The sequence below is a fragment of the Dryobates pubescens genome, chromosome 8 (assembly GCF_014839835.1).
Source record: "Dryobates pubescens isolate bDryPub1 chromosome 8, bDryPub1.pri, whole genome shotgun sequence".
Lineage (NCBI taxonomy): Eukaryota > Metazoa > Chordata > Aves > Piciformes > Picidae > Dryobates > Dryobates pubescens.
The window spans coordinates 7168754-7192808 of NC_071619.1; the positions used below are offsets into that span (position 1 = coordinate 7168754).

The 24055-nt window shown below is 41.4% G+C and overlaps 2 protein-coding genes across 5 annotated transcripts in view; one reads left to right on the top strand and one right to left on the bottom strand.

Moving 5' to 3' along the window:
- The window catches only part of VTI1A (vesicle transport through interaction with t-SNAREs 1A), a 291318-nt gene extending 280080 nt beyond the window's left edge, over positions 1-11238 (bottom strand). For all 4 annotated transcript variants that reach the window (XM_054163882.1, XM_054163884.1, XM_054163881.1 and 1 more), the window contains exons 1-2: positions 11036-11238; positions 2675-2733 (exon numbers count right to left, since the gene is read on the bottom strand). In XM_054163882.1, the coding sequence (XP_054019857.1) occupies positions 2675-2733; positions 11036-11129 (153 nt within the window). In that variant the 5' untranslated portion in view covers positions 11130-11238. The remainder of the gene's footprint in view (positions 1-2674; positions 2734-11035) is intronic.
- A 481-nt stretch (positions 11239-11719) lies between these two features.
- ZDHHC6 (zinc finger DHHC-type palmitoyltransferase 6) lies at positions 11720-23163 on the top strand. Its single transcript, XM_009908227.2, has 10 exons — positions 11720-12059; positions 13306-13397; positions 15578-15737; positions 17016-17177; positions 17745-17798; positions 19252-19419; positions 19682-19723; positions 20674-20819; positions 20905-20948; positions 22647-23163. The coding sequence occupies exons 1-10, from the start codon at positions 11811-11813 to the stop codon at positions 22748-22750; spliced, it is 1221 nt and encodes a 406-aa protein (XP_009906529.2). The 5' UTR covers positions 11720-11810; the 3' UTR covers positions 22751-23163.
- Positions 23164-24055: the final 892 nt, after the last annotated feature.

Below are 24055 nucleotides of genomic sequence, written 5' to 3' on the forward strand. Positions count from 1 at the left end.
TTACACCAATGATTTTACCCAAACAAAGCAGACAGTGTTTTAAAACAATGCTTAGTCAAGGTAAATTAATTATCTCTACAATGATATTTGTGAGATTTGACACTGTAATTTCCTAGCCAAGCAGGAAATGAAACAATATCAGCTAATGCCAGCTTTTACTACTCAGGACAATGAAACAAATTTGATACCAGGAAAACTATTAGTATCAAGGGATTAGATTTATTTTGATTTTTCTAGTGTAGCCTTTCATTTAAAAGAGGATCTTTTTAATCAGGTTTGTTATTAGAAGGTTTGTTCAAATTGATTTCTAAGCCCAAGCCTTGACATTAATCACAAACACATTAAGTAATTGTTTAAAGTCAGTAATTGAGTTAAGCACCTGTCTAGCAGCATTAGCAACAAGATTCAAAAGTGTGAAAGAAAAGCCAGCCCCTTAAATGAAAACCATCATTAGGATAAATATACAGATAGAGGATTTACCTCTTATAGTAAATACAAATTTAGATGACCTTTTTCCAACATAAGGAGAGAAGTAATGAGCCATTAGCACAATTTCTGCTCCTTCCAGCCTCACTTTGGGTAGAAAACCAAATTTGAATGTTTTTTTCATCAGACCACCCATGCTATAATCTCCCTGGGCCACTATGCTGCTTTGCCATGACAAGTTGTAGCAAAAAGAACACAAAACCATTTCTAGATTTTTACTTTCCTTCAGCTGTTTGAATATGAAAGTGCCCAAAAGGCCTACATATAGCCTCAGAACAGCCTTTTGAGATGGGACAGTAATTTTACCATGTTTTTCACTGAGAACACCAGATTAGGCAGGGCAGGTATCTTGCCATCCTCACAGGCAAAACCTGCAGGGAGTCATCCCAAAATCCAGCTTACCTGGATGCTATTCCAATGCTCTGGTCTACAAGACTAATTCAGTTCTTAAACAAAAAGCACCTGGTCTTCTCTTCCTGTGCTGCTTAGAAAAAGTGAATCTGAATAGAATCGAATCGAATCGAATAGACCAGACCAGACCAGACCAGGTTGGAAGAGACCTTCAAGATCATCATGTCTAACCCATCATCCAACACCAAATAACTGATTCAAACTGCTCAATTCAGGCTAGGAGAACAAATTTCCTTTCCCTACCCTAAAAATCATATTATGATTCTGACACTAGATAAACCAAACTCACTTGCAAGCAATAAACTAAAGCATCTTGAGGCAAGGAACTATTGGTCATGTGAGAAAAAGTCACTATCAGCTGTCACCAACACCTTTGTGCAGCCACTCCTCTAAAATCACAGACTCACAGAAACATTCAGTTTGGAAAAGAGCCTAACGATCACCAAGTCCAACCAATAAACCTACTCTACAAAGTTCACTCCTAACCCATATCCCCAAGCACCACATCCAAACAACCCTTACACACATCCAAGGTTGGCAACTCAACCATCTCCCTGGGCAGCACATTCTAATACCTGACCACTCTTGCTGTGAATTTGTTTTCCCCTAATGTCCAGTCTAAAACTGCCCAGACATAGCTTGAAGCCATTCCCTCTTGTTTTATCACCTGTGAGAAGAGACCAGCACCAGCCCCTCCACAATGTTCTTTCAGGCAGTTGTAGATAGCAATGACGTCTCCCCTCAGCTTCCTCTTTTTCAAACCAAACAGCCTCAGCTCCCTCAGTTGCTCTTCATAAGATTTATTCTCCAGGCCCTTCCCCAGCTTCATTGCCCTCCTCTGCACTGGCTCCAGCACCTCCACATCTCCCTTGTATTGAGGTACCCAAAACTGGACACAATATTCAAGGTGTGACCTCACCAGAGCTGAGTACAAGGGGACAATCCCCGCGCTGCTCCTGCTGGACACAGCATTTCTGATACAAGCCAGCATGGGCACACTGCTTGCTCATATTTAGTTGCTTGTCAGTTAGAACCCCCAGGTCCCTTTCTGCCAGACAGCTTTCCAGCCACACTTCCCCAAGCCTGTGGCATTGCTTGGGGTTGTTGTGACCCAAGTGCAGGACCCAAGAGTCGGTCCAACAACTCCTTTACTTTCACATTCTATCCAGATGCTGGACATGACAGCCTATGATGAGAACAAAATGAAAATTAAAAAAATAATGCAGCCAAAGCTTTCTTCTGTCAGTGTGGACCACTACCTAATGCTTGGTTTACACATATACTCTCCTCACATCAGTTCCCCACACTACCATCACCCCCTTGATCTCAAACAAATAAATACCTTTATGCCTCACTTGCTAAAAGAGAACAAAACATCTGCTGCTCTGTGAGACAATCAGACAGATTCAATTAGATGCATGATGCATGTGTCTCACAAGAACAAAACAAACAGGCCAGGTGTGTAAATATTTAATCAAAATCCTAAATTAAAAGATCTAAATCCACAACCCAAAGCCTCCAGCAGGCTTAACAGCAATAATAGCAAACACAACTTACAGCAATAATACAAACCTTAAATCACTTAACACAAGATTACAAAATTATATACTTGAGTATTTCATATCCTCAAACAAGAGGTATTTAAAAAAATAAAGTCATTTTCTAATACAGTGTTGTGAAGTATTTTTAGAGCACCATGTGCACTGGATGTTACCACTCATGATCCCTTTATTTTCCTTAGGAATGTCTAGTGAACATATGAAAAGCCAGAACCTACCAGTTCCCTTGCTTCTTCGAGCTGTTTCTCAACATTTGCAACCATCTGCTTCTTCTCATCTGAAACAGAATTGTGAAAATACCAACACAATTACACTCTTGCCATGAAAGAAAGATAAAGAAAAGAGCTTCAGGAGCCTCTATAGATCAGTTAAAACGGACTCAAGGAATTTATTGTGTGACATCATCACACACTAAAACCAACCAAAGACACTGGAAATTCCTTGAAGTCTTCTGCTTTGTTATGCAGCATGCGCTAGTTGGGAAAGCACTTGAAGCTGCTCCAGGTGTAGGAGTTGTGCCTCAGCAGGCTCTTACTGGGTGTGTACAAATGCATGAGGTGGCACATACTTCACATCAAATGGAGAGAAAAAAAAAGAAAATCTGCTTGAAGAACAAAGGCTTATCCTATTTATTTGCAAAATATGAGACGCACAAAAACTGAGCATCGCGCTCATAATGAATCCAGCTACTGAGGAAAAGTGAGGCTTCCGTTCTGCTGCGCCTGTGCTGCGTCTGGAACCGTCTCTTTTGCTTCAACAGAGACAAAACGAAATGTCATGGGAACGGCAAGAGAACCACTGTCCTCTAGCATCAATAAACATGTAAATTTGGAATAAAAGATGAAAATACAAAAATATAAATAAATAAAATCAGTTACAAGCTGTATGTAGTGATTAGCATACACTAGGCTCCCCAACAAGTCTACACCCCAGCCACACAAAGCTTGCCTGACTTTTGACCTGCCTCTAACCCTCCGTTCTCAGGCAGAGAATCCAGTATGAACCAAGATTTAGTGTCACATGTGCCAAATATTCCAATTGCTTGAGCACTTGGTTTGTTCTGGCATGAAAGGGGATTTTCTGAGGAGTATTCAGTCACTGGAAAACAAAACCTCCCCACGTTGATTAATTACCGTGGGCGTTCAGGGGCTTCAAATAGTACCATTCTTTTGCATTGCCCGTGCCCCTCTCATGGCTACACCCTTCACTCTTCAGACAGTAAATCCACCCTTTGCCTCAATGATGGTAGCAACAAAATTCTGAACATACAACCCTTCAGACCACTGTTTGCAGCCAAGAGCATCATGAGACATCTATGTTAGTGGTTCACTCGATAAAAAGTGAATTACATGAAAGTATCTCCATTTGTTGCTCCTCAGAGATCACAGTGGATAAGGTGGCACAAGAGTTTTGATCTGTGTATCTTCAGACTTTATGGGTTTCTTTGTTAGCCTGAATTCCTTTGCTTGTTCCACATGATCGCTTTGTATCCCAAAACTGACATGCTGAGGACTATCTGATGATCTCCTTTAATCTTCTCACTGCCACGAGCCACTGAATTTCAAGAGGGACTTCCTTTACTAAATGTACATAATTTAGCTTCTATCAGGCTGAAATGCTGGTTTTAAGCAAACTTAGTGCCATAGGCAGGAATCAGGCAGGAATCAGCTAGCAGACTAAACCAGAATGTCTGTCACCTAAAGTAAAACATGCACTTAAAGCAACCTTCCTCAAAAGGAACTTCAGAAAGGATTACATTGCTGGAGAAGCATCCTCTGCTTAAACAAGTCGTGTTTCAGCGGAGTCCTCCCACTACTGTTCCACAGTATCCTGCATCACATTTGCATGATCCATCCATCTTCTCATTTACCTAAGATATTTGACACTCTCATTTAAGGACACATGAACATTATGATCTGTCCTTCTTCAGTTACATACATTAGAACTCTGTCCAGAGAGCAGGTCAGATTCAGATAATCTTTCCACCTTTAAAATAACTGAGATTTTTGCAGATAACTGGCCATCTTGTGAGGATAGGATAAAATAAGAATAGAGTAGAATAGAACAGAATAGAATAGAATAGAATTAACCAGGTTGGAAAAGACCTCAGAGATCATCAAGTCCAACCTATCACCCAACACCATCTAATCAACTAAACCATGGCACCAAGCACCCCATCCAGTCTCTTCCCAAACACCTCCAGTGATGGTGACTCCACCACCTCCCTGGGCAGCACATTCCAATGGCCAATCACTCTTTCTACAAAGAACTTCTTCCTAACATCCAGCCTAAACCTCCCCTGGTGCAGCTTGAGACTGTGTCTTCTTCTGGTGCGAGCTACCCCAGAGAAAACCATACTGCACGATTCACAAGAATAACAAATTCACTGGGCTACCAAGAAGCTGTTATAGTATTTAGAACATGCAAGTAATAAATTTACAGCACAAAACCAGAGACTATAGTCTGAGGTCCTTCACTATGACAAAATTGCTCTCAGAGAAGCCCAAGTTCTCAAAAACATCTTAGAGCCAACTGAAAAGGCAACAAAGACTCCTTCTGAGATTGGACTTGATACACAAGTAGTCCAGTGCTGATGAGAGTCACCTAAAGCTGACACTCTCAGGCTCTGACTCCGCCATATCCTGTATGAACAAATCAAGGTGTTTCTGGATGGCAGCAGAAAGAACTGAACAGTATTGTCTGGCAAAACACAGCTAGAATAAAATCTTGAATTACTCTGCAGGCCTCTGAGTACAGGGAACTCTGCCAGAGACACAAGTGAGAAGGTGGCACTTCAATTGCCTCTGCCCCCAAATTAAAAGTTAGAGATCACCTCTAAGCCCTCCCAGAGTTTCCCTTCATAACCTTGAAAGAGGCCCAGAATTCCATCAAGTTATTCTCTCTCCAAAGCTAAACCACGGAAAACCAGCATCTTGCTTACAAATCTGGAATTCACACTGCCACATCTGGTGGACTCTGCTACAGCAGAAGATGCAGCAGATGCTCATTTCTGTGCAGCACTTTTAGTCCTCTGCTAATAATGCCTTTCTTTAATTCCCCACAAGGTTCTCATGATGGCATCCAAGTCAGAAAATGTAATTAATGGTTGATCTTCCTGACATCACTAAACCCAAAAGAAAAGAGACTTTACCACATTTGCAGGCACATTTCGATTCTCCTACCCAGCAGCCCCAAACACTTCTGTTCTTTGCTCCCTTTGGAAGCAGGCAAGGTGGCAATGGATGAAAGAAAAAAAAACCAGTGTAAGATACAAAACACAGAACACCAATTTATTGAAGCTGAAATAAAATTCAAAAATACAGCAGCAGAAAATAAATGGACTACAGCAAGTTCAGATTTCCCTGAGTTTTACTGGTTTACAATTTCCACATGCATTAAGTAACATGAAATTTAGGAAAATAAAGTTGGGGCTCGAGGGATGATATTTCATGATGTACAAATTGTGTGTACTTGTGATCACAAGAACTGCACAGCACTCCAGTGACCTGCAAGATCTTACCTACCCACAGTGACACTAAAATACAGACTTCTGCTAGAGAAAGTACATAAGAAGGCCTGGCTGAAACTGCTCCCATAAAGCTGGAGAGCTATTCAAATGATCTTCAATGGTTAATTAATCTCCAACAGAACTCCAGAGTTGCATTTTGACAACATCTCAGATTTGTCAGTACATAATCACCCAGGTGGTGACCACAGCAAGTGATGGGAGCAAGGCCTGCTGACAACAGCCTTTGTTCCTATAAACACAGATGTGTGAGCAGGCACAGGGTAACATCCTGGCACTGCAGCCTCGGAGGGATACCTTCACAGATTTCCAGAAAGGCAGCTGAACTTATTGCAACTGCTGCTCCTCTAGGGCACACAATGCCGAAGCAAGAAGGGGTGGCAGGATCCACCTTCAGTAAGGAAAAGCAAGTAGACCAAAATATCAATCATTGGTTTCCATTCTCCTCTCTTCCTTCAGCTGCATCCATGTAAAATCCTGGTGGGAGTATGCTGCCTGAAGCCACTTGCCTGCAGGACTGTCAATACCTCTAGGCCAGTTGTTGATATGAACAAAAGAAGCATGACATTTTACAACACTGTCAATCAGAAATCCCTTGCTGGAATGGTTTTCAAACAATTTACTTCCAGTTTTAATGCCATGGTTAAGCTAAGGAAACATTTCACAGTCAGAATCCCCAGAGAAAGGAGGACACAATATCCACAGGATGACTTGCTCAGAGACTGCAAAAGAGGCAAGAATGAGTTACTGAAAGAAGCTTGCCACTAATCTTGCAGATCAGGACAAACAAGTTACAATCCAATTAAAGGTCCTCATAGTATTTACCATACAACTTCACTATGTCTTAGTAGTTCCCAACCTGCTTACTTAATCATTTCCTTAAGTATACTTCCATCATATGTAATAATGAAAAAGGGAGTTTACATATTTTTTTATTAAGAATACAGAATTGGCAATATCCTTCCAGAAGAACAAAATATAATGCTCCATCAAATCTATCCAAAATCAGAACAGAATTTTTGCCTCAGCATTGCCAGATAAAATGTCCCAAAGAAAATATCTCATGTAGCCTGTATAATTTAACTGGTCAAATTGACTAAGTACGGATAAAGACAGGGGAAAAAACAGTGGACTTTTTCCCCCCTCTAGGTAAGGACTAAAACCAAAGAAATCCAGTCTGTGTTTTTCAAACAAGGTTGTATCATTTTTTTTCACAAGAAACAAGCTTTTACTGCGTTTTCCTCTATTCCTTCGGCTTTGACCTTGCATTAGTCACCTGTTTGTCCCCTGAAATACAGCACTTACAGCAAGGCAGAAATTAGCAGACAAGTGTAGAAAGATAATGCAGCAGTAGTTGGATCTCATAACCAATGAAGAGATTTAAAAGTCTGGACTAAGACTGAGAAGTCTCAGTGCTTGTGCATTGCTTCTTTTTATTAGTAGATGCTGAGGAAGAGATGGAATAGCAAAGGGTTTAGTTCATAGACCACTTACAGATTTTGCTATGCAATATAGATGTGATTCTCAATTTGGGTTATAAAACTGGGTTCAAGAAGCACAACACAATGAGCCAGACCTGAAATAGAATCATATAATCATAGAATCAATAAGGTTGGAAAAGACCTCAGAGACTGTAAACTCCAGTACAGGGGTACAGTAGAAAATTGAAGGTGAGACTTTCTTCAGCTAAATCTATTAGACTGAAATAGAGTGCTGTGATTTTCCAGTAGAAATTGCAGGTATCAAGAATGAGAGCACTCAAGTCTAAACCCATCACAACCCAGAGGTTATTGTGTTGGAAAAAGAATAAGGTATCCTCATTTGTGATGATAAAACTCTCTTTCAGATCAAGCAATCAACATTTATGTAAACTTTTGGACAAATCACAAGACAGATGTTTCTCTGAAACACCATTAACATTAAAGAACATTAATAAAGCATATCAGGCAATGATCTTATTTTTTCAAAGATCTGCAGCATGATAGAACATCTATTTAAAAGCTATTGCTCTAGTCAGAAAATTTTCTTTAATTCTCCAGATGAGATTTGCCTCAACAGAAGACAGTTCTTCCCAAGACATTCTATTGTCCCTGCTGCTTACTGTTTCTGTAGAATCAGAGTGCCTTTGTTACATTTCTTGCTGAACTGTTTATGCATTTCTGACAACAGAATTGTTTGTTGAGCCATCATCCTCCCAAAACACAAGACAGCATCATAGCAAATGCAGGAATGTTGCAAAAATAATTAACCAGTATTTCTCCAATTCAACTGAATGTGAAGCTTACAGCAGGTCCAGCTTTGGCAGCAGAAGGAAACGAACCATCACTAGACTTCAGGAGATCTCTGTATTATGCAGAAGTAGTGCAAGTCCTTATGCCTTTCATCCTGCCTCTTCCAGCGTGGAGGAAGAAGGTCATCAGCAATCTCTCTCAAATCAGTGCTGCTGAAAACTGCCACCTCACGTTCATCTCTCCTCACATCCCCCTCCCACCTCATAATTCTCTCTGTGAGGCTTTCCCAGCCATTTCCACAAGAACTGGTGATGAAGAAGCAAAGATCTTGCAAACATTCCTATTAAGAAACAAGGGGAAAATGTGTATTTAAAATAATTCTGATTAAAGTGTTCAGCATATTCAGAGACACTTTTTCCCCCAGCTGGTCAAATGCCTCTATTAGCTATGACTGCAAAACGTTTCGAAGTCACAACGAGTATTTTGCTAATCAAAGACAGAACAGCAATGCAGTCACTCATAAAGGTACAGTGCAAGAAGTAGCTATAGTGCAAGCCAGATCAAACCATGTACACTCAGAGCCAAATCCTAATATGGAAAAGCCATATCTTAAAAAAAAATAAGAAAAATAACACTTGTCTTATCTTGAGACCATTTACCCAGTACCACACTACTCGTTCTGCAGGGAACATGCACTATTTCTTCTCTGAGAGGACAGCCAATTCTCAAACCAAAAAAACCCTCTTCTTATAGCTACATAAAAGAGTCATGATTTCAAAGCCTGCTGCTTCTAGGGCATGTCACTGTTTAAGACAATACTCTTCACAGATTTCATGTTTAAGCTCCAAAGTCTTCATAAGTGAATAAGGAAGGCTGAATAAGAAGATTCCACTACTACTGAGCAGAATATTCTTCCTAATATTGATCAGACAACAATTACTTTCAAAATGTATATGATTAAGAAATTAAATCTCTGTTCCTTCTCTACAAATCGCTGTGGCACTACTGATTCTCGGAAGAGGAGTCAGCAGTGCATTTATGTCTCTCTGTTCCTACAAGAGGTCCTTAAATTTACCCTGTTTAGAAGTGAACATCCCTTTGTGAAACACGAGGAAATACTGCCTTGATTAAATACATTTGTGAGGAATTCACTGCATCCTTACAAGTAAATTGTAGTAGCCATTTATGGGTTAGATATCATCTCTGAGCAGGCTCAATTATACCAGTTCAAAATTTCAACACAGGAACTCTTTGGATTTCTCCCTTCTTCCTTCTGTAAGGCTTCACTACAAAACAGAAAAGCTTTTTGTCTCATAAGCACCTGCAGATTTTAACTTTCTGTTAAGCTCAACAGCCAAAAAGTTCTGCTCAGCATAGCTTCCTGTACTTTAATCATGCCTGTGACTGCTCATTGAACCCAAATTTATCAGAACACATTCTAACTTGCTAAGATTAGAATTGGACATGACCTTCCAGAATCACACAGGCTTCTCCTCAAAAAAACCATGTTTATGTATGTCAGATTTTGGTTTGGACTTATGAATTAACATTGGTTTAGGTGACCACCTATCTCAAGTCCTTTTTACAGTCCCTACTTCATCACTTAACGATGCATTTCCCCGCTCACAAAGTAGGATGTTATTCTTTGGTCCTGAATGGGTAATACCTTTTCCTAACATAAAAATACACCATTAGTGTGTGTTTATTCCCTTCTTGTAAGATACCCACTCCTACAGTTTAAGCTTTGGAGATGTGCATAGGAAGCACGGGCAGAAAAGTATAGTGACCTGGAAACAGAAGAGGCATTAAGTTAAGCTAGAGGAGAAACAGACCAGAAATTCACTAGCTTCAGCCCTGTCTGGTACTAGGACACCAGTTTACTATGCACTAGGCAATTCAGCTGGACTGGTTAAAGGGATGATCATTTTCAGTTTTCTACTCTAACATCCTTAGAGAGAGATTATTGTCTGTACTGCAAGAATACATCATGAATCAGATCATGAACGCTGTAGGCAGCTCACAAACACATTAAAGCAAATGAACAGTGATTTCTTTGAATCTCCTACTTGTGAGTCACCACAGTCAATTATCCAAATCAAACGTTTCAACAGTAAGCAGGAAAATACCCCAGATTTGAATTAAACCATGCACCAGTTCTGTCTATGCCACATAAAAAAGGATTTGTTTTCTATTACTGATGCTGTGGCACGATCATAATAACAAGCATTCAGCAGCAACACTTGTACAGGAAACACTCATCCTGCTTTGGCAGGGGGGTTGGACCCGATGATCTCTTGAGGTCACTTCCAACCTCTAATGTACTGTGATACTGTGAACACCCTCCCAGCTCTGACCCCTGTTCTTGCTCAACCTTTCAGTTGCACTGCCATAACTTTGCGTGGCTCCACAGCAACGCAGCAGGGAAGGGCTGATCCTTACAGCTGTCCAGCCAACAATATTCTGTCCGGTTATTCATAACACATTTCACGAAAGAGCTCGCTGGGGCAGGGAATACGGGACAGGGAAATCAATCCTGACTGTCCTGTAGCAAGAAAGCACATTCCGGTGATGGGACACAGAGACACCACGCCGAAAACACACTAACACCTTCCCTAGCACTTGTTGCCGGGAGGCCGGAGGCGCCGGGAGTTGGAGAGATTCTTACAGACGAGGATCACAGGCCTGCGGTGCGGAGCGAGAGCCGTGAAGTCGGAGAGCAGCGCAGGTGAGAGCCCAGCGCGCCGGGCGACTACGGCCTCTCGGAGCAGCCAGGCGAGTCGCCCCCCCGCCGCAGGAGCCCGCCGCAGGAGCCCGCCGCTCACCTCCTACCAGCTTAGGCACCTTCCCGATCCTGCCCGTGATCTCGGCCGTCAGCACCGCGAAGTCCTGCTCGTAGCTCTCGAAATCGGAGGACATGGCGGCGGTGCTGGGGGAGGCCGCGGCCCCGCTACGCTCCGCGGATATACCGCGCTCAACCGGGATGGGAGCGCTCAGCCACTCCGCACCGAGACGCTTCCGCGTTCTGCTACCCGCAAAGGCGTCCCTCCGCCTCCGGGCGCCGCTCCACAGGTTCCGGCGAAACGCTCCGCCTCTTCTCAGCTGCTTTAACCCGCACAGCACGGCCCAGCTCCCCGCTACCGCCCCGCCACCCCTTGGCACTCTTAGCTTAGGGGCTCAAAACTGTAGCCCCTAGGCCCAAAGAAGGAGACGGAGGAGGCAGCCTGCTCACGCCTTGCAACCCGAGATCACACAGCCCCACGCCTCCCAGCCTTATAATCTCCGGGATCGGAAGCACAAGGCTGCGGCGCCGGAGGTGGGACGCTGTTTCCCGGCAGGATCCTATTGCCATCGGACTGCCGGGAGGGCGGGAGCGGCTGACCGGGAGGCGCCCGCGGGCGGAGACAAGCGTGGGCCCCGCTCCTCCCGCCTCCCCGGGCCGGCGGAGCGGGGCCGAGGTCCGGCGGGTCCCGGCACCTCCCCTTCCCTTTCCTCACGGCGCTGCTTCTGTCCCGGAATCCGGCGGGACGGTGCAGGACTGAGCGTGGCGGGAGTCATGGGCGGCGGCCGGGCGGCAGCGGGCGGGCGCCGGTAGCGGCCATGGACGGGCCGGGAGGGCTGCGGCGGGCGCGGCGGCTGTGCCACTGGGGGCCGCTGGTGGCCCTGGCGGTGGTGGTCGTGTGCTCCGCCACCGCCATGGCCGACGCCGCGCTGTGGTACTGGCCCCTGGACACTGCCGGAGGAAGCGTCAACTTCATCATGCTCCTCAACTGGACCGTCATGATCCTTTACAACTACTTCAGCGCCATGTTTGTCGGCCCGGGGTACGTCCCTCTGGGGTGGACGCCGGTAAGCGTTGGCTCACGATCGCACTATCCTCGTGGCGGCTCGGTGGGGCGGGGGCTGAGGTGCGGGGCAGGGCGACCCGCGGGCCTGCCCTTGTGGCGGGGCCGGCTTGTCTGGAAGAAGTGTGTGCAGGGGCTGGGAAAGCAGTGGAAATCGCGTGTCTTTTGATCCTACCATTTGCCCTTTCTCCCGCTGCAAAAATGCAGCCAGCCCGTGGAGCCACTCGGTTCTCCTTCACTTTCTGCTCTTTCTGCTTTGCTGCTGTTTCACTCGATGCCTTCCTTGTTCTGCCTGTTACGGCGAGCTGGGGCTGAAGGGTAATATTTCTTCATTGTCAGTAGATGAAGGTGTTCAAAGCAGACCAGGAAACGAGTACTGATGACTGGGAGTGAGAACTTGAGATTATTTAGCTGCGTGCTCATGCAGACACTGTTGCATTGAAGACCTTGTTCCTACTAATAAGGATTAGGAAGAAAACCCAACAAACTTAATTTAGCCAATTTAATTCTTTGGCGTGAATCAGAAAATCGCGTATGATAACCGTGTTGAACGTAAGATAAATATGCAAATGTCTACCTTAACTTTTCCTTTGCTTCAGTAAACTCTGGGAAGAGTAATGATACAGGTTAAATACCTTAAGACAAACGGCGAGAGTTTGTTATATTACACTAGAGTGGTGTAATATAAAGATTAATAATCACGTTTCTGCTTGTGGCGTATTTCTCAATAGTAGTGATTAGAGGATGCTGATGTAGTGCTAGCAGGATAGCTGGCTCTTAGCTTGTTATCTACAAGCCTCAATCTCTCCCTCATCTTGCTGTGGTTGGTGTGTGTGTGTAAAAGAGAGAGTGGTAAAAGAGCTAGTTAAACATTAATGCTTACCAGCAGTAAGCCTAAAGTGGTTTATGGTATGTTATGGAGAGACAATGTGCATAAGGTTTTCTTGAAATTGTATGGGTGTCATGCTGTTTTTTTGCTCTTAGAACCTCACTGTGAAACCTTACTTGTACTTTTCCAGATGGAAGAACTGTTGATTTATCAACCAGCACTTTCAAGAGTGTGAGATAGCTATGTTGACAGCTAAGAGATTTCATATGTTTCTCTTCTCACCACCTACAATTAATTAGCGTTGGGTTATGAAACACACCTAGTCAGAAGAAAGCAAAGATGCTTAGCTTAGGAAAGTGCCAGGGTATGTATTGCCAGTAGAGTTTCACCTACATCTAATGCACCTATTTTTCTGTTGAAGGAAAAATCTCAGGATTGCATGTATCTTCAATACTGTAAAGTGTGTCAGTCTTATAAGGCACCACGTTCACACCACTGTCGAAAGTGTAACAGGTACTGTTATTATTTAAAATTGTTTTAAGTCCTTATTAAAGGAGTTTCACATCTAATGACGGGCTATGAATATAGTTGGTTCTTCCAAGTTCTGTACTGCTGATTTTTAGGACTGCCATGTGAACCACTGTGCCCATTTCAGATGTTTCTACGTCCTAGTTGTGTGTTTTCTATGTGGTTTTACTGCAGTTTTGCTTTAATAAATCTCTCTTTAATGCTTTCTTTTTAGCTTGAAATCAGTTCCTCTTAAAATCTTCTTAAGAGCACTAATAAAACATTGCAATACTGTTTAAGGAAAGCAAGCCTATTTAAACACCTAAAAATCGTTAAGACCTTTAAGTTATCACAGTATCACCAAGGTTGGAAGAGACCTCAAAGATCGAGTTCTTAGTCCAAACATTCACCTGCTCAGAGAGTAGAAAAGCTTATTCTGAAGTCTTTCCAAATGCAATATAGATGTTGATTTAAGTGGAAATTTTGGACTGCTTTACTTTTCACTGAAGGTTGGGGGGGGGTTTTGAGGGGTGTTTGCCTAGTAAATTAAGAAGCCTTTTGAATCAACTTGAAGAGTTCCAGCCTTGCTATGTGTTACTCTTCCAGCAGGCTTGTTCTGAAGTAAAGGCTGTTTCTATTAAAAATAGCTGCCCTGGAATTTAGTGCAGCTTGAAAAAAGCAAGTCACTTCAGTTGTCTCCAATCCAGGCTGTAGTTGCATTTATTTGGGTTCACAGGGCAGGCCCTCCTTTGAAGGACTGTTAGAGAACACAGTGAAAGGATATTGCTGCATATACACTCATTTGTTATTTCTGTAAACAGAAGATGTGCAGTCATTGTGACTGCCTCAGGAAGTGGAGGCTGGAACTGTACAGTAGTGCTGTAATTTGGCTGCATCATCCCAAGATCTAAAATCAGACTGTTTTTCTTGAGTGCCAATTTTAGCAGAAAATGGCAGCAGAACATGATGATTCTTTGCAAAAGCAAGTTCTTTGGGTAAAACAAAACAGAATAAACTGCAGCACGTCCCCCAGCTCGTTTTGCTGATATGCTTCAGGAATTTTCTTTCCCTTCAACTCTGGCCAAAGTAACTCGTTCCACATGTATTCCTAGCCTGTTGCAATGAAGTAGGTAACTTGAGCCTTTGCTGAAAGTCTTCCATGCTAGCAAGTTTCAGTGCACAAATGGAGGCACTTCTTGTGGCCCACCTGAACAGGGTGAGGTTTCTAGCCAAGACCTAGCAACTTCTTCAGAAACACTTTGCTTAAAATCATGATTGCATGTTCAAGAACTTATAGCAGTGGCAGCTGAATATATGCTAATTAAGAATAATTAACTCTTTAAAGGGAGAAACTGAATTTTTGGGAATGGACCAGCTTAAAGGATAATGATGAGCTTCCAAAACATGTAACATTTTCAGAGGAGGTGGATGTTTGTGCAATTCAGTCCCTCATTTAGGTTTGGTGTAGAGGAATTGGAATGTTATTCTGATTCCATGATTTTTAATTAGTGACTTTTACACCTGTTAAATTAAGTCATTGCAATCTGTGACATGAGCAGATCTGTTACCAGATACATTTTTGCACTTATAAAGCTGGTTATTTTGGTGTAGCTTACATTGAATACAAGAGTGTCTCTAGGGTGTTTAGACTTGTTAAACAGATTTTGAAAAGGACTTAACAATATTGTGAGGTCGATATGTAGCAACTGACGAAGCTTTCAGAGGGTCTGCTACTGAAAAGAAAGATGCCTCTGTGTATCTGTATGTTCTTTCTGCAAGAGTTCACAGGGGATCTGATGTTTTCTTTATTTTTCTGGTGGGATATTTAAAATTTGGCAATAGTATTAGTGCTAATTATTGTGTTGATAGTTCTTACATGTACTGTTTTAGGCCTCTGGCTCTGTAATATGCTATTTATTAGCAGGCAGCAAGTTTGAGTGAAGGGGAAAAGGCGTAACTAGGGAGGGTAGGGCACGGGAGTACTTTTTGTTTTGCTTTCTTTTGCTCTAGGACATAAAATATCTTTGAGTAGCAACAAAAAAAGAAAGTACTGTGTTGATCCTATGGGAAATTGGTGGGTTTCAATGAATGAATGGAGATTGAAGAGCAGGAAGTTACCTGTCCTTTGAGCTTTTGGAAAAACATCATATATGGCCTTTATATTAATCAGTATTTATTATTCACAGATGTGTCATGAAGATGGATCACCACTGCCCTTGGATCAACAACTGTTGTGGATACCAGAATCATGCATCTTTCACTCTGTTTCTTCTCTTAGCCCCACTGGGATGCATTCACGCTTCTTTCATATTTGTTATGACTATGTACACTCAGCTTTACAACAGAGTAAGAAAACATAATTCAGTGCTAAAATATTGTTAAGTCAGATGGGCATTTAATCCATGAAAGTATGAGACAATTTGGTTTCCTGAGAAGCATCAGAGAATCATAGAATGGTTTGGATTGGAAGGAACCTTTTAAAGGTCTTTTAGTCCAACCCTCCTGCAATGAGCAGGGCATCTTCAGCTAGATCATGTTGCTCACAGCCCCATATAACCTGACCTTGAATGTTTCCAGGAATAGGGCATCTACAACCTCTGAGAGCAATGTGCTCCAGTATTTCACTACCCTCATCATAAAAAAGTATTCATTGTAGGTGGTCTAGAGCTACCCTCTTTTAATTTACACCCATCACTATTTTCCTGCAACATGTACTCTCAGTTCTGCTCTCTGCATCTCAGATGTGTGTTTATTATTTGGAGGATTCAGAGAAAGTGCCTTCTATTTTTTTTCCTGTTTCTTGTCAATCTGTGAGTTTCCCAGAACATTGTATTGCCTGAAGACAGTTTCAAAGTATCACTTTATAGTGAGAAAGAGACAGGCTGTGTTTTGGCTGGCACAGAATCTAGCTGCTATTTGTTTCCAAGACAGAAGGTAAATGCTGTTTATTGGCTTCTGCTAGCCATTTTTTATTTTGATTGTATCTAATTCTTCAGGAAAAAATAAACAACATTAATTTTTAAACTAAACATAAATTATTTGGCCTGTTTTTAAATGGAAAAACTTAAATGTATTAACAGTGAGCAAAGCTTGTTTGAAATGTGTCTCTTATCTCAGATCCGTGGTTAAGATTATGAGCTTTGATTTCAGCTTTTGTGGTTGCAATCAGCTGCTTGAAAACATCAACTGAGCATAACAGATAAAGGCTGTGTGTTGCATTTGCAGAGCAGTAATGTTGAGAACTGTTATCTGCTAAAGATTTGGGAGGAAAATGTGTTGTGTGTCCCTTGAAAATGGGTACTGTGCTATTCAAACAGTTTCTCTCTGAAACTGGTGGATAGGTTTTTGTTCATGTGCCAAAGCCCAGATTTATTTCTCTGATTTTGGGCCTAACTTGTGGAGCTTCCAAGATGGTGACTTTAGTTTAGCTTTCCATCTATCAAAGAATGTAATTCTGAAAAGTCTTGGATGCCTCTTGTTTATTTGGGGTTTTTTGTTTGTTTCTTGCATTATAAACCTGTCAGAAGTTGAGCACTTGGTTTCAGAGCCAGATTCCCTATTAGTGACTTGTTTTGTTTCAGCAGTCTGAATGTTTTAGAGCTGAGTTGTGTTTTCTCTCTGCAGATATCTTTTGGGTGGAGCTCTGTAAAGATTGACATGAGTGCAGCCAAAAGAGACCCTCGACCCATTATTCCCTTTGGACTGTCTGCATTTGCTGCATCTTTATTTGCCTTAGGACTGGCGTTAGGAACAACTATAGCTGTCGGTATGCTGTTTATTATTCAGGTAAGTGTATGGCTTCTGTTACAAAGAAGGTAAAAGCTTGTGGAGCAGAAACAGAATTTGGGACTGAGATAGGAGCAGTTGTTTAGAGCATATGTTGCTGTTTTAAATTTTCCAGGCTTTTATGTTGCTTTCTCCCAATTTCTCTGTTGTTAGCACAACACAGAATTTGAAAGTGAAAATCTAATGAACTAAGAAAACATGATGTAAGGGTTCATAAACTCTCTGGAAAAGGCAAACAACTTAATATTTCAGCATTACATTGCCCTGTCCCTGAAAATAGGTATAAACATACCTGATATGTTGCTTCCAATGTTTGGAAGGAAGCAAAAAATGCACATTTTAAGTATACACTGAAATAACTGTGTGCTACTGTCTTAGCTGTATCATTCTAGAGGACAGCATTTATCAATGCTGAATCTTATTTTTGAATGTTTTACATTTCAGTTAAGCATTTAAAAGTTGTTCTGTTCTTTAAAGCAAATTTAGCTTATTAAGTGAAGTTTTCTTAGCCTAACTTGCTTATATCTGCAGAAAATCTGTGCTAATTTCACCTAACTTATATTTCAGATGAAAGTCATTTTGACAAACAAAACTTCAATCGAGTCCTGGATTGAAGAAAAGGTAAGCTTCTATTACAGTATTCTTGTAATAATTTTCAACTTCTTGTTTTACCTCTCTGGATTTAAACTAGATGTCATGGGTGACAAGTTGGACTTGATGATCTTTGAGGTCTTTTCCAACCTTACTGATTCTATGATTTCAATTCACCACTGACTTAACACCTACAACCAAATTTTCCCTCTGACATTCACTGAAATGTTTAATAATTTCTCATATATTTTTCTTTCTTGTTTGGAGAAAATTGAGAAAACATTTCCTTTTAAGAGACATATTTTCTTGAGTTGTCTTTGTTTCTCTTTACACCTTCCTTTTAATTGTCCACCTTCCCTACCCATTCTGGATGGCATGTTCGGGCTCACGATTTTCCTAATATGCTGCTTTTCTCATTAAACTTGGGAGGATTTTTCCTTGATGTTGAAGAAGCACTAGAAAATAATGACATACCTAGTCTTCTTTGTATGTCTTTTTAAATCCCATATCTTTTCAGAGATTTTCACAAGATTTTTCAGAATACAGCCAAGCAGCAGAAGCTAAGTTAAAAAGAAGCAAAATTGACTCAATGATTAGAAATTAGTTGTGCCACTAGGTTATTTTGTATAAATCCACAAACATTTCATGATTTTCTTGTTTTCCTTTTATTCTGTGTCAACATTAACATGAGGATCTTGACTGTGTCTAAGTACCTCAGTATTGTAATGCCTTTTTGCACGGAATCAAGTAGAGCTGGAACCTAGTGCCGTTAGACTGTTGTACTCAATCTCTGGAGGTCCCTTCCAATCTCTAATATACTGTGAGTAATAGATCAATGGAACATAAATGCATGAAAACACAGTTAAAAAGGTATAGGAGAACTTGGAATAATTTGTTGAAATTTTTGCTGTAAAACAGGCTGCTCTTGTTCCTTCTGAAAACTGAACACAGTATTGCAGATTGTAATAAAGAACAGCAAAGAGAACAAACTCTTCTGTGGCTACTCCACTAGATGTCATTGTTTCTGAAAGAATGAAAAGTTCACAACTGCAGAATGTGGCAGAATCACAGCATGCTTGTGATAGAATAGACACTGCAAATGTTGAATTATGCTCATGATCCTTAAGGAAGGAACCCTGAGCTGTGGAAGTCCTTGTGTGTAACTGAGAAATAGTCAAGCATCAGGCCTTAAAAACCTTCATAAAATAAAATCATAGCATGGAGTGCATTAATCAGTAAAGCTAGTTGTATTGTTAAAAGAGTAAGTGGAAGGGAGGACAGGGAAGTCAAACCAGACACACTTCTAACTCCTGTAACTTTGTAAGTAGCTTTAAAAGCCTGGGTTAGTATAGCAGGAATTCACTGCTTTTGCCTTAAAATGTTTGCCTCACAGTCTCATGGACCTGGCCTTCTTAATACTTCCTGCTTGATTGCAGTTTGTAGAGTATGTTCTTATGTACCGCATTTCTGAATTCTTTGCCAGGCCAAAGACAGAATCCAATACTACCAAACGGGTGAGACCTTTGTTTTTCCCTATGACATGGGAAGTAAATGGAAGAACTTCAAGCAAGTGTTTACATGGTCTGGGATTCCTGAGGGAGATGGCTTGGACTGGCCAGTGAGAGATGGCTGTCATCAATACAGTTTGACGGTATTTGTTGTTCAATCATGTCTCAAGTGAATCCTCACTACCCAACTGCCTGCCTTCCTTTGCCAATCATATACCAGCTTTTCAAATAACTGACTAGTAAAGCATATACTTAAACAGGAGTTCCATCAAGTGTTCTCCCATTTGACAGACAAAAAACTTATGCTTTGTTGATTGCTTTTAAATGCTTTCAATACCTGAATGAATTTTCTCTTGAATGCCCAAGTCTTTTTAAACTAAACGCTGCCTACATTTCTGTTTATAGATCGAGCAACTGAAACAGAAAGCAGACAAGCGAGTAAGAAGCGTAAGTATTTGTGAAGCTTGGTCTGAAATTAGTTTCAAATACCAGCATAAATAAATGTCCTTGCTGAGGCTCTTTCTTTTCTTGATTTTTAAACTTAACCATTAAAGACTTTTTTAGAATACATAGAATAAACCAGGTTGGAAGAGACCTTCAAGATCACTGTGTCCAACCCATCAACCAATCAAACACCACCCAAACAACTAACCCACGGCACCAAGCACCCCATCAAGTCTCCTCCTGAAAACCTCCAGTGATGGCGACTCCACCACCTCCCCAGGCAGCCCATTCCAATGTGCAATCACTCTTTCTGTATAGAACTTTTTCCTAACATCTAGCCTGAACCTCCCCTGGCGCAGCCTGAGACTGTGTCCTCTTGTTCTGGTACTGGCTGCCTGGGAGAAGAGACCAACATCCGTCTCTCTACAACCTCCCTTCAGGTAGTTGTAGAGAGTAATAAGGTCACCCCTGAGTCTCCTCTTCTCCAGGCTAAGCAACCCCAGCTCCCTCAGCCTCTCCTCATAGGGCTTGTGTTCCAAACCCCTCACCAACTTTGTTGCTCTTCTCTGGATTCGTTCCAGCAAGTCAACATCCTTCCTAAACTGAGGGGCCCAGAACTGGACACAGTGCTCGAGGTGCGGCCTAACCAGTGCAGTGTACAGGGGCAGAATGACCTCCCTGCTCCTGCTGTTTGCCACACAATGTGCTGCAACCTCTACTTAATTAAACCTTGTGTTTAGCTTTCTTTGCATTTGTTCCTGGGTTTTCAGACAGTGAGAAATGGGGTAATAAAGATGACTGTGCTTCGCTGTTAAGCAGTTTAGATTTTAGTCCCTTTGACAGCTGTTGTCATTATGCTTAGATCTAATGGTATGCTTGAATTGTTTTTTTGGGGGTATGAAGCTGTCAGCTGCTTACAATAATACATTGCTGCGTTCTGTTCACATCTGTAGGTGCGGTATCGAGCAATAGAAGATTACAGCGGCGTCTGCTGTCCTATGACTAAAGGCATTAAAACATTCTTCACAACACCATGCACTGAAGAACCCAGAATTGCACTGAGCAAAGGAGATCTGATTTTAGCCACAAGAGGCTTAAAGTTAGTGGCTCCACACCCTTGTTTGGTTAAAAGAAATGTTGAGATGATTCTGGCATCTAATTACATTTTACACTTTCTTCCCCAGACACTGGATGTATGGTGAGAAGATTCTGGACTCAGCTGCTGATGGTAGGAAGCAGTTATTTTCACTTTTTCTGTTGAAAATTGGAAATCCATTGTATAGCTGTCTAGAAATATGGACAATATTTTATGTTCAGCTCTCAAAGTGTATAATGGCTGACCTTACTGGCATTAGCTCTTGTTCTCACAAAAACCACATCCAGTTTTTACTCTTTCTGTTAGATTTGCCAATTTTGATAAACATTAATTTAGTCTGTCAGATTGAAAGAGCACTCATGTAGTATCTTGTTTACAGGTGAGTTGGAAGGGCAGCACTGCTTCATATTCTTAGTTGTTAGACTTCTAGACTCTGAAGAGATTAATGACAATTAGTGGTCTGACTTTAACATACTCAGATTTCCTATCTAAATAACCCATATATTTATAGGACCTATACACTTTGTAGATGTTAAAAACAAAGAGATGTTTTGGTCTGAGATCAATTCCAAGGACTTTGATATGCTTTTACCAAACTAACAACTACAGCTATCAAAAACATTAAAGACTCCTGCTGGTCTGCAGAGAGACACCACCACAGCTACCTGCACAGAAATACCTACATTATTTAATTTAGCCCTTCTGCTTATGAATGAGCTAAAAGTTCATCTGCCAGAGTGTGCATTAGATGCTGTCATCTCTTCCAAACAATTGTTCATTCATTGCATGTATGAGAGGCAGCTAACCGTTGCTACATGGAAAGTTTCTGTGCTTTTCATGGGAGGTCTCCTTCATGGGCTGGAATTGCTTTGGCAGCTCACTAAGATGAACTCTTTCAGACATCATACCTAAATGAGTCATTGAAATGATTGTGGTAGTAGTTGTTATTATGTTGCATATTATGAAGATTAACAGGAGATACCTGTGCTGTAGTCATGTCATTTCTAAATCAGGTGAAATGTGGTCTGGATGGGGGACTTGGTGTCTACTGAAAGGCTGGATTACAATTCAAAATAACATTGGCTTTGTGTCGAACTAGGCTTCAAATTAGGATGAGATTTGTTAGGAATGTGTAGCAAAAAGCTATAAATAGGCAAGGAATAACAAGCTGCACAACAGGAGGATGGAAAAAAAATTAATGATTGAGTAGCAGCTCTTTTGAGGAGAAAAGAGTCAATGTTAATCTTAAAATGAGTCAACCCTTCAAAAAAAAAAAAAGGCCATAATAGCTTCCCAGATGCACAAAGTAGTCTTCCCATCCTACTCAGCGTTGGCAGAGACTCAGCTGAAATACCGCCACAAGTTAAAACAGTTACTGCATCTTGAAGAGGAAGATCAGCTGTAGAGGACTGAGAGGAAAACAATGAGAATAAGCAGAGTACTAAAAAATGTGACATTTAAGGAAAAGCTGAAAGAGGTGTGGAAGTCTGTAGCGGAGAAGGTTAGCTACTTCCTGCATCTCCAGCATGTAGAGAGAAGAGTCATGAACTTGAATTCTAGGCAGAAAGATTCAGATGGAGCATTTGGAAAGATTTTTCTCCTAATAAGGAAAGCAGACAACTAGAAAACTTTGGAGATTTCTGAAGATATTTCAGGCAGTGGGAGAGAATTCGCACGTCCTCAGGAGATGATGGTAGGAATGACTTAGATGTACTGCCTTGAAGAAGAAAATAGCCTAGGTAACCTCTTGATGTCTATTCCAGTCCTGTGTCTTTTCTCTACAGTAGCTCATGTTCTGTTCCAAGTTAATGTAACTTTTCATCTCTTAAGGTGGAATGAGAGAACGAGGCTGGTTCCCTAGGAGGTGTGTGGAAAAATGCCAATATGACTCTGAAACGGATCAACCAGTGGATGGAGAGAAGAAGAACAGATAGCCTTCTTATTTTTTAAATGAGAGATGGAGTTTTTACTTCAAACCACAATCCTTTACTTGAAATTTTCTGTGTATTACTTTAGACTTATGCAATGAATATGGTAGGACAAGGGTTTCTTTTCCTTGCAGCTGAAAGGGGTTGATATGCCTGTGCCATGGTTCCCATACTTTTTTGAACACTTAATAACTGGAGAAGCCATTCAATGGATTGCCTTCAAGATTCATCTTTATCATCCAAAGACAATGGTCTCCCTTTTTTTCCTGTTTAAATTGCATTCTGAGGGTTCATATTTTAGGTTTTTCCCTCAACTGCATCCAATCATGCTGTGTGCTGCTTATCTTTTGTATTTTACTTTCTCTGAAGCTGCCCTTGAGAGCTCTGAAATAAACACTTGATTCAGATTCAAGATGAAATTTGTTACCTGTGGCTTTTAATGATGTGAATTGTCCACCTCAAATAAATGATACATTCATATTCACTTGTGGATTTAATTTTTCCTTAATCCTACAAGGCATTGTTTATAAGCATGGGGATACAAACTAAGAAGTAAAGATTTCACTGTTAGACATCTTTTTTTTCAAGGTTAGAAAGACTTCAGCACTTCCTTAAAAATGTTCTATGCCTTTGTTGACAAGAAGATACATCCAGCTTAATCTGTGCCCTCAGCAACCTAAGCCCCAAGAGACTGAAGTTCTTGATCTTAGACTGAAGCAGCAGTACCAGGAATGAAAATTTTTGTGAACCTAGTTGCTACTAAGTGATGAACACTGTTCCTTAAGCGGTTTTATGTAGCATCTGGTATCAATTATTACAAGGAAGACTTTTAAAAGGAGTAGCCTGTACCAGCTGAAGGCTTTCTAAATGTATTCTAAATGCAGCAGTGTTTATTCTCTCATAGTTGGTCTAGTTACAGGTCACATGTTGAGAGTTTTTGCAAATGACTATTCAAAACCAGGACCTGGTTTACCTCCGCCTGCATGCATTGTCTCAGGCAGATGAGCATTTATAGAAATACCTACATACAGACAAGCCAGCATTGCTGCTGTATGCTCCTGCTCAGACTTTCTCTTCCAGCACAAAGCCAGGTTTTTGTTGCCTCCAGCCTGCTGTGCATTATTGCTGATTGTGGGCCATAATCTTAGGCTGTTTCTGGGCTGTGGCAATGAGGATTGTTCAGTTTCAGTAGTTTACAAGCAGGTGCTCTGCCTCCTTGGAAAGCCAAGTGCTTAGAGTTTCTAGAAGCAGGCTTCATGAGAGGTAGTTGACTGTGTCTTATTCCTGGTCTACTTGCTAGCAAGAGCTGAA